This window comes from Heptranchias perlo, chromosome 1 (assembly GCF_035084215.1).
Source record: "Heptranchias perlo isolate sHepPer1 chromosome 1, sHepPer1.hap1, whole genome shotgun sequence".
Lineage (NCBI taxonomy): Eukaryota > Metazoa > Chordata > Chondrichthyes > Hexanchiformes > Hexanchidae > Heptranchias > Heptranchias perlo.
The window spans coordinates 191,168,278-191,178,725 of NC_090325.1; the positions used below are offsets into that span (position 1 = coordinate 191,168,278).

Below are 10,448 nucleotides of genomic sequence, written 5' to 3' on the forward strand. Positions count from 1 at the left end.
GACAGTTCCAAATTTCCACTACCCTTTGTGTGAAAAAGTGCTTCCTGATTTCACTCCTGAACGGCTTAGCTCTAATGTTAAGATTTTGCCCCCTTGTTCTGGATTCCCCACACACACACATGATCCATCTCAGCCTTCTCCCGATATCCCCACCACCCCACTCCACGTGATATCAAGAAACGGCCGAGTGCACTGGATACAGCAAAGGCTAAGGGCCCCGACAACATCCCAGCTGTAGTGCTGAAGACTTCTACTGCAGAACTAGCCACGCCTCTAGCCAAACAGTTCCAGTACAGCCACAACACTGGCATCCACTCGACAATGTGGAAAATTGCCCAGGTATGTCCTGTCCACAAAAAGCAGGACAAATCCAATCCAGCCAATTACCGCCCCATCAGTCTACTCTCAATCATCAGCAAAGTGATGGAAGGTGTCGTCGACAGTGCTATCAAGCGGCACTCACTCACCAATAACCTGCTCACCGATGCTCAGTTTGGGTTCCACCAGGACCACTCGGCTCCAGACCTCATTACGGCCTTGGTCCAAACATGGACAAAAGAGCTGAATTCCAGAAGTGAAGTGAGAGTGACTGCCCTTGACATCAAGGCAGCATTTGACCGGGTGTGGCACCAAGGAGCCCTAGTAAAATTGAAGTCAATGGGAATCGGGGGAAAACTCTCCACTGGCTGGAGTCATATCTAACACAAAGGAAGATGGTAGTGGTTGTTGGAGGCCAATCATCTCAGCCCCAGAACATTGCTGCAGGAGTTCCTCAGGGCAGTGTCCTAGGCCCAACCATCTTCAACTGCTTCATCAATGACCTTCCCTCCATCATAAGGTCAGAAATGGGGATGTTCGCTGATGATTGCACAGTGTTCAGTTCCATTTGCAACCCCTCAGATAATGAAGCAGTCCGTGCCCGCATGCAGCAAGACCTGGACAACATCCAGGCTTGGGCTGATAAGTGGCAAGTAACATTCGTGCCAGACAAGTGCCAGGCAATGACCATCTCCAAAAGAGAGAGTCTAACCACCTCCCCTTGACATTCAACTGCATTACCATCGCCGAATCCCCCACCATCAACATCCTGGGGGTCACCATTGACCAGAAACTTAACTGGACCAGCCATATAAATACAGTGGCTACAAGAGCAGGTCAGAGGCTGCGTATTCTGCGGTGAGTGACTCACCTCCTGACTCCCCAAAGCCTTTGCACCATCTATAAGGCACAAGTCAGGAGTGTGATGGAATACTCTCCACTTGCCTGGATGAGTGCAGCTCCAACAACACTCAAGAAGCTCAACTCCATCCAGGACAAAGCAGCCCACTTGATTGGCACCCCACCCACCACCTTAAACATTCACTCCCTTCACCACCGGCGCACTGTGGCTGCAGTGTGTACCATCCACAGGATGCACTGCAGCAACTCGCCAAGGCTTCTTCGACAGCACCTCCCAAACCCGTGACCTCTACCACCTAGAAGGACAAGGGCAGCAGGCACATGGGAACAACACCACCTGCACGTTCCCCTCCAAGTCACACACCATCCCGACTTGGAAATATATCGCCGTTCCTTCATCGTCGCTGGGTCAAAATCCTGGAACTCCCTACCTGACAGCACTGTGGGAGAACTTTCACCAAACAGACTGCAGCAGTTCAAGAAGGCGGCTCACCACCACCTTCTCAAGGGCAATTAGGGATGGGCAATAAATTCTGGCCTCGTCAGCGATGCCCACATCCCATGAATGAATAAAAAAAAACACACACCACCAGAGGAAATAACATCCCTGTATCTACCCCATCAAATCCCTTAATCATTTTAAAAGCCTCGAATAGATCAACCCTCGAACTGCTCAACTCAAGGGAATGCAAGCCAAGTTTATGCAAACTGTCCTCATAAAAGGATGGGGAGTTGCAAATTGTGATTTTGCTGCGGATTGCCATAAAATGATAAGGATAATTTGAATACTATTGAGCTGCACTAGATTTAACAGTGAATGCAACACGCTTGGCATAGATACCGAGTGTTAGGGGTTTTACTGTCAGGTTACCCCCCGCCATCGACCAGAATCTCATTGCGATCCAACTAATTTGACACAGTCCAGGTCATTGAAACTGACTGTTACAATTTATTTTTTAAATGATTGTGCTCAAATCTGATTTTTCCCTTGATGGTTATTCCCTGTGTGATATAACCAGAGGGACCCACTAAAAAATAAGGCACCTTTAACAACTCTAATACACTGTTCACTTATAAAGATCATGGATTAGTAAACCTTATTAAACTGAACCATTCACTCAAACTGATCCCTCCCCCCTCCAAGGAAAAACCTTTATAATGATATTGACACTTGTAAAGGACTACGTCAATGTTGCAGTTAAGCAACCGGTTCGACCAAGGTTAAGGACGTGAGTCAGTCTGCAGGATAGAGTTTGTAAACTAGCCTGAGTGCTGCTGTAGTTGAAGTTATTTTCAACCACAATAAACCTAGTTATCCTTCCCTCGTCATTTGATGTTGGTTCATCAGGAACCCTAAAACCAATATAACATAAGAACAACGCAGTCAACCCTCGGTACACCGTCATAACAAAATGTAAAGAGGTAAACCTTCACTCTATTGGGGTCATTTTCACCTTTGCCGCCTGGGCATTAATCTGGAGGATTCGATCACCTGCCCGTTATTGATTTCGATGGGATGAAAATCGGGCAAATTCTGCAGCAAGTGAGCAATCCATTCCACCAGATTAATGCCCAGGCGGTGAAGACAAAACTTTACCCATATGTCTCAGCAAACAACCATGTGAAGTAGCCTGTTATATACCAAGGCCTAAGAAAGGATTGGGTGAACTTGATAAAGGCATTAAAAAAACCATCATGTTACAAATTGACTAGTTTGTGTAAACTAATGCTTATATTCTTTGTTTCGCTGCATACTCTTGTGAAACAATACAATGTTACCCTGTCTGTCTAGTTACATCGTTTGTTCGCTTTAGCTCATCAAACTGCAAGAAGAGCAGAGAGTGCCATAGAAATCCAACAGATGCCACCAACATTTCATACTGCAGCGAACTCAAACATCACCTCAGCAATTAGCACACGGCCTAGTGAAACTCTTTCACTTTAAAGCTGAGCAGCAATTTTGATATGTGCTTTAACTCTTGTCAAATTCAATCATTGCTTTTAAGACTCCTAAATTGCTCTCTAGATGTACAATAGTGATCAAAGGGATGAGCTGGTAAATGGAAGAGTCTCATGAGGCTACTTATTGACTGCCATTGTAACCTTGAGTTTAGTTATGCCACAAACTGCTGCCAGTGTCTGCCTGCTTTTATCAATGGGGCACTGTTAGGCCAAATGGTATTCTGTAGTGCCACCGCCAAATGGCATTTGTGTCACAATTGTAATTGTTCTATTTCAGCAGCAAGCTAAATTCTTACTTTATTTTAGTAACCTCCATTAACAACACTGCAGGAAACTATGCAGAGAGTGATGACATGGAAAGTGACAGAAATGAAACTAAGGTGCAAATATTATTATCATTGATTGTTATCATGGTGCCAGCCATGGCTCAGTAAGCAGCACTCTCACCTGAGTCCAAAGGTGGTGGGTTCAAGCCTCACTCCAGAGACTTGAGCACAAAAAATCTAGGCTGACACTCCTGTGTCATACTGAGGGAGTGCTACACTGTTGGAGGTTTGGTCTTTCGGATGAGATGTTAAACCAAGGCCTTGCCTGCCCTCTCAGGTGGACATTATAGATCCCGTGGCACTATTTGAAGAAGAGCTGGGGAGTTCTCCTGGTCAATATTTATCCCTCAACCAACATCATTAACACGGATTATCTGGTCATTCTCACGTTGCTGTTTGTGGGACCTTGCTGTGCGCAAATTGGCTGCCGTGTTTCCCACATTGCAACAGTGACTACACTTCAAAAAGTACTTAATTGGCTCTAAAGTGCTTTGGGACAGCCTGAGGTTGTGAAAGATGTTGTATATAAATGCAAGTTCTTTCTTTAGTGTTCCATAACCATCTCAGTGATCTGAGGGGGCTGCTCCTCAACATTTGGCTGTATTTCAGCCCTACACTCTTGATCTTTGGCCACTCGGTGCGGAGTTGGGGGGATGGGGGGTGGTGGTGGTGGTGGGCCGGGCAAGTCGGAGGACCTTCTCGTGGGCCTGGCCAAGGTGGCGATCTAAAGGTCCAGGATGGACATGGCCCGGGGAGGGACGCTCTGCCTAGCCGCCTATCTTCCGCGGTCCTGTCTGCTCCCGGATGGCACTGGAGAGGGGCCACGCGGTGCCCACCGGTACACTGAAGAATTTCCGCAATCAATGGGCGCCACAGGGGATAGAGTATCCGATAGACAGGACCAACAATGTTATGATTTAGTTTTATAAGTTTCCTTTAGTTTTGTTGGACAGTACACTTTATGTTTAAGTTCCTTTAATAGTTGCGCCCCATAAAGAAAAAGGTGGGGGGGGGACAGGTGTAAATTATTATTTTTTCTGTTGATGAGACTGGGGCAACCCAATGTGATCCTCAAGGATCATTTAAGGAAAAGGCATAACCACCTCATAAAGTGAAAGAAAGATACTTCAGTTGATATTTTATTAATTGTGTCCTCATAATATTTGATGATTTTTGTACTCTGCTTTAGTATTTTACAAGATTAAGTGACAGGGTGCACCCCACCCCTTCTCATGTTTTAAGTGTCAGTTTAGTAGGAGGTTCCCCGCGCTGCTTTGATGAGGGCTCTTTTCGAATTTGGGGAGTGCTGCACTGTCGGAGGTGCCGTCTTTCGGATGAGACCTTCAACCGAGGCCCCGTCTGCCCTCTCAGGTGGATGTAAAAGATCCTACGGCAGTATTTCAAAGAAGAGCAGGATAGTTCTCCCCGTTGACCTGGCCAATATTTATCCCTCAATCGACATCACTAAAAACAAATGATCTGGTCATTATCATATTGCTGTTTGTGGGAGCTTGCTGTGCACAAATTGGCTGCCGCTTTTCCTACATTACAACAGTGACTACGCTTCAAAAATGTATGTCATTGGCTGTAAAGGGCTTTGGGACATCCTGAGGTCGTGAAAGGTGCTATATAAATGCAAGTTCTTTTATTCGTTCGTATTTCGTTTTGTTATTTACTGCAAAAGTCTAGGCATCTTTACAAAACTAACTATCCCCTCTTTTAAGTTATCAGGTCCCCTTCCAGCTGAATGGGCAGTTAGCCGGTCAGTGCCACTGAGAGGTTGCCCTGTATAAGGTGTTCAAGAGCAGTCCAGAGATGACTCTCTGAAGGGTCATTTTCACCTTCACCTTCACCATCTGGGATGAAAATGGGGCAGGTTCTACAACAGGCAGGCAATCTATTCCGCCAGATTACCTCCTAGACATTGGAGTTGAAAACTACCCCCACCGTCCCCTGTCTCTGATTCTCCCTCCTTCCAGTTTGAAGCTAGGGGAAGCTAGATAAACACATGAGGGAGAAAGGAATAGAAGGGTATCCTGATAGGGTTAGATGAAGTAGGGAGGGAGGAGGCTCGTGTGGAGCATAAACGTCGGCATAGACCAGTTGGGCCGAATGGCCTGTTTCTGTGCTGTAGTTTCAATGAAACTCAATGTAACAGTGCTTCTCCACAGAAATGCGGCTAAGAACTGGAACTCAGCGGTTGGGCTATCTCGGGTCCAAACTCGTGCCTCAACCATTCTTCCATTCTTTGGCAGCACATCTTGCCTCACACCCCAGAAAAGATTGGACTTAAAAAAAAAAGATTTTATCCCGCGCATGTCTGCCGTCGTGCGTCTCTCTGCCAGTTGAAGGCTTTTGCAGCAGTTGATATTTAACTTGGCGATTTGCTTTGATCTGAACCATGGCCAGCACAATGGGGGGCTTGTGTGAGCTGGCAGGGGAGGGAGGGTTCTGGGGAAGTCCCATCATACTGTAAAAATCAATAGGAGTGGCGCAAGATTCCACTGCTTAGAACATACTCAATCCACACGTCCCTTACTGGAACCGCATTGGAGCTGAATGGGCAGTTAGCCGGTCAGTGCCACTGAGAGGTTGCCCTGTATAAGGTGTTCAAGAGCAGTCCAGGGATGACTGCTCTTGAACCCCACCAGTCCGATTGAAAGTGGGCCAAAACAGAAAGTTCTAACCAGATATGTAGAGTTTTGATTGCCTTTGTTCCCAGGCCTGATGTGTGGCTTGACTCTAATCTCTTTCTGTCTCTCTCTGCGCTAGGATGATAAAGAGATTGACCTGGAGCACCTCCACAGGCGTGTCAACAGCCTCTGCACGGATGACGACAGCCCCCACAAGCAGTTTTCCACCTCCTCCATAGACCTGACTCCCCTGGAAGTTGACACCATCCCCACGCGACAAGCTCTGGAACAGATCAGTGACTTCAGAAACACTCACATCACCACCACCACCTTCATACCAGAGCAGATCCAGACTATAAGCCGCAGCCTGTCGGCTAAAGCCGCCTCGGGCTTCTCGTTCGGAGCAATGCCTGACCACCGAACTGGGCCCTTCCGAAGCAGGGCACCCAATGGTGGCTTCTTCAGAAGTCCCATTAAAACCATGTCCTCTATCCCCTATCAGCCAACTCCATCAGCCGTGTACAGCCTTAACAATGACCCTGATCGAGGCACCTCCATATGAATGTCACATTATTTTTTTCCCCCCACCGGGACTCAGTTATGTGAGACGATAGAATTATTGGTGGGATTAACCTGGACGTAACTTTTTTTTAAAAAAAAGTCAGGATCTTAGTTACAGCTTTCATCAGATATAATCGCAATAATTCCAGCCTGTTTGACGCAAGTATGTTTATTTCTGCTGCATTTGAATTCAATGCTTTTACTGCTGACAGTCTCATGTGGTGCTTCATATCGGACCAGCGGCACAACCTGCTCTTAAAAGTAAAGAACATTCAGGCCGCAAGTTGAAGAATGCTATATTTTATAGGGTCACATATATATGAAGCCATCCATGTGCTTGTAGCGATATTTCTGGCATCATGTTGCAAAAAAAAAATTAAAATATGCCACATGTGTGGTCCCTGCATAAGTTTTTAAAAAGGGAGAAAGTTCCGGAAGGTTGTATCCTATGCAGATGTTTTCTAATGTACAGTTTAGGTTAAACCCACAGTGTTCCTACAAGGCCACGCCTGGCACGTACTGGCGATGATTAGTTGGTCCTGTTTTCCAAGATGTTAGTAAGTTCGATATGGTCAGATATGAATGTCAGAATGTTCCTTTTGTGATTATTCTAGATTTACTCGAATAGTACCAGGGATGAAAGACTTCAGTTCTGTGGAGAGACTGGAGAAGCTGGGATTGTTCTTCTTTGAGAAGAGAAGGTTAAGGGGAGATTTGATAGAGGTGTTCAAAACCATGAAGGGTTTTGATAGAGTAAATAAGGAAAAACTGTTTCCAGCGGCAGGAGGGTCAGTAACCGGAGGACGCAGATTTAAGATCAACATTGGCAAAAGAACCAGAGGCGGGATGAGGAGAAATATTTTTACGCCAAGAGTTATTATAATCTGGAATGCCCTGCCTGAAAGGGTGGTGGAAGCAGATTCAATCGTAACTTTCAAAAGATAATTAGACAAATACTTGAAGGGGAAAAATTCGCAGGGCTATGGGGAAAGGGCAGGGGAATGGGACTAATTGGATAGCTCTTTCAAAGAGCTGGCACAGGCACGATGGGCCGAATGGCCTCCTTCTGTGCTGTATCATGCTATGATTCTTATGATTATGTTTGTTCTTAGTGCTGGAGGAAGTAAAATGCCAAAAGTTGGATATCTTGAGTTCAATACCGTTGTATAATAGCGTTTCTGGGCAGTCAGTGGCAGACGTTAACTCTTTAGACTAGTCGTGCATATCTTGGTTAAGATACTCACCAAAATTAGAGTTATACTTTTGAAATCTAATTACAGAATCACATAAGCTTTGTAGAGTTACATTTAAGTAAAACGGTCATTGTTATTATTTACTGTGTCAACGATAACAGTTTATAGAAAAATAAGAAGACCATAAGATTTTTTTTACAGTCCAGCTGCATCTCCATCTGAAATTTTAACTAACCAGAGATAAAAAGTGATTGAAATTAAACTCCAAACAATGTGGCCTTATTTTTATTAACATAGAATTCAGAGAGCAAATCAAACTACAGAAATTGTCTTCAGCAGCCTTCCAGCTGGTTGGATCGACTATACTGCCCAAAAAAGAACCGCGCCACATCCGAAGGGATATAAATTGATTCTTGGATCTTAAAGCATCAGTTTCACTAAAAGGCAACGTATTTCTCACACAAAATACTTTAATCAACCAGCTAATCTGAAAATAAAGCCATTACGCACCTAGATATAGGATGAGCGTACATTGGGGGTAGAATTTCCACTAGTTTTGCTCCCAGATTCCAGCGCAATTGGCCGAACCAGCGCAAAAGATCGGGGAATTTTAAACGTAAATAAGTTACGCCTAAAACCACTTACTTTAGGGTTTTCCGCGGACCTTTTACGCTGGTTCAAGATTCAATTCGCCCGAACCAAGCCACGCCCACAAAATTGGCCACGCCCCCCAGGTCGACATTACAAGATTCCGCCAATTGCGCTGGTTTGGGAAGCTGTTCAAATTGAGCTCATTTTCATAGACGCACAGGCGCTAGTCGGCACGTTTTAACAGTTTTTACATGTCAAAAAATATTTAATTTACTAAGAAACTGACTAGTGTACACTAATGAAACTAGTAAATGGTTCAGTATAGTTTTTTTTAAGTGATTTTAAATCAGGTTATTCACAGGCGGAGGACTGGACACCCTTATTAAAAATGCTTATTTTTTGTGATAAACCCATTTTCAGCTGTATTAATCAAACTGCACCTGTTTACCACCCTTAAATGCATCAAGAAATACTTTTTAATGGAAAGAGAAAAAAAGATGTATTACGCTGCCCGATTGCCCCGTTTCATGGAAGATTTTACGTTTGTGATTTTGCAAATGCATTTTAGCAGAAACTTGAACTGTAACCCAACCAGCACAATTTCAGATGCATTTCGGGCCCAATTTCCCGATTGCGCCCAAAGCGGGAACTCTACCCCTGGATCTTTATGCATCAGTGTAAATGGAAGTGAAACATTGTTGGCAAAAACACTTACACATCTTTACATGGAGGTTAGACAGTGTAACTGCTTCATGCTGACACTGGGAGACATGTACAGGGGACCCTCGGAAGCGTTTTTTTTGTTTTAAGTTGCAGCTTTAAGCGGTTGGGTAGTTAGGCATGCAGCAGTCAGATTGTAACTTTAATATAGATTGCGAGGAGGAAAGCTCCCTGGTGAGAGAGGTGAGGCAGAAGTGAACGCCATTTTTCACGACCAGCCGTCTTTTAGAAACACTGTAACTCTATCATAAACAAATGATTAGGGAGAGATTTGTGGTGAGTTTTCTTTATCTTTATTAAAAGAATGATTTTTTTTAAATCAAACAAGTAGTAGGTAGAAAGCAGCTACATTTTTTTTTCTGTGTTTGATAACATTAGGTGTGACTTAACTCTTGACTCATTAACAAAATGAGAACAAAAAAAAAATGGCTTATGGCTGTTTCCTCTGAAATTATCTTGTTCAGTACGGCTGGACACACATAAAAGTATATATTTTGATGCTAATTCTTCTCTTTTACCTGTTCTGAAACGGCGTCTGATATAGTTATGTTACTGGTTTGTACGATACAATGTCTACAGTGTCAGACAAAGCTCATTTTTACCATGGGAGACAGTTTATAGAAGAAAGCAAGTTAGTGGAAGCAGCATGTCCGACTTGCCTAAACCTTGTAACACTCTGTTTCATATCAAACTATTGTTATGGATTTTCATTTGGACGCAATATACAGGGACAAGCCAGATTACAATAATTTACTGGGTTAGAAAAGGAACCATAGTTAACCATAAACGATATTTATAGGCCTATTTTGATGTAAGTGTCGCATATAAAGAACACTTTTTTCGGGGGGCGGGGGGGAATGGGGGGGCCTCTGTGGCAAGTGGCAAAGCTTTCTGTGTATTATTTGTCTAATAAAAATGTTTTTTTTTCTTACATGGTCTTTTATTCATTATTTAATGTAAACCCAAGGCATTGTCACAGGTCAAGGTAACTACCCCTACCCTATACCGCTCAGTGTGTACTTAGCATAGCTTCCGTGCTTACAATAACATTATAATAGGGCACGGAGTTAATTACCATAGTGTGCTGTACAATGCTTTTGATAAGTTGTTGACTGAAAGCACTGTGAACCAAAGCTTTATAAACATTTTGCGGGGCTGTGGGATTTAGTGCTGAACGCTTGGGCCCGAGAGTTGCCATGGAAACAAGATGTACTCGGCCTGTGAGTATATGCTCCTGGCGGCTTACAGTCTTCCCTGAATATTGCTGACACTGTACAATGGTG

General features: G+C 44.1%; 1 protein-coding gene across 1 annotated transcript in view; it reads left to right on the forward strand.

The window, feature by feature from the left end:
• grid2 (glutamate receptor, ionotropic, delta 2) overlaps positions 1-10,004 on the forward strand; it is a 700,148-nt gene extending 690,144 nt beyond the window's left edge. Inside the window, exon 18 of the mRNA XM_067984186.1 lies at positions 6,240-10,004. Within this exon, the coding sequence (XP_067840287.1) occupies positions 6,240-6,662 (423 nt within the window). The 3' untranslated portion in view covers positions 6,663-10,004. The remainder of the gene's footprint in view (positions 1-6,239) is intronic.
• The last annotated feature ends 444 nt before the right edge of the window (positions 10,005-10,448 follow it).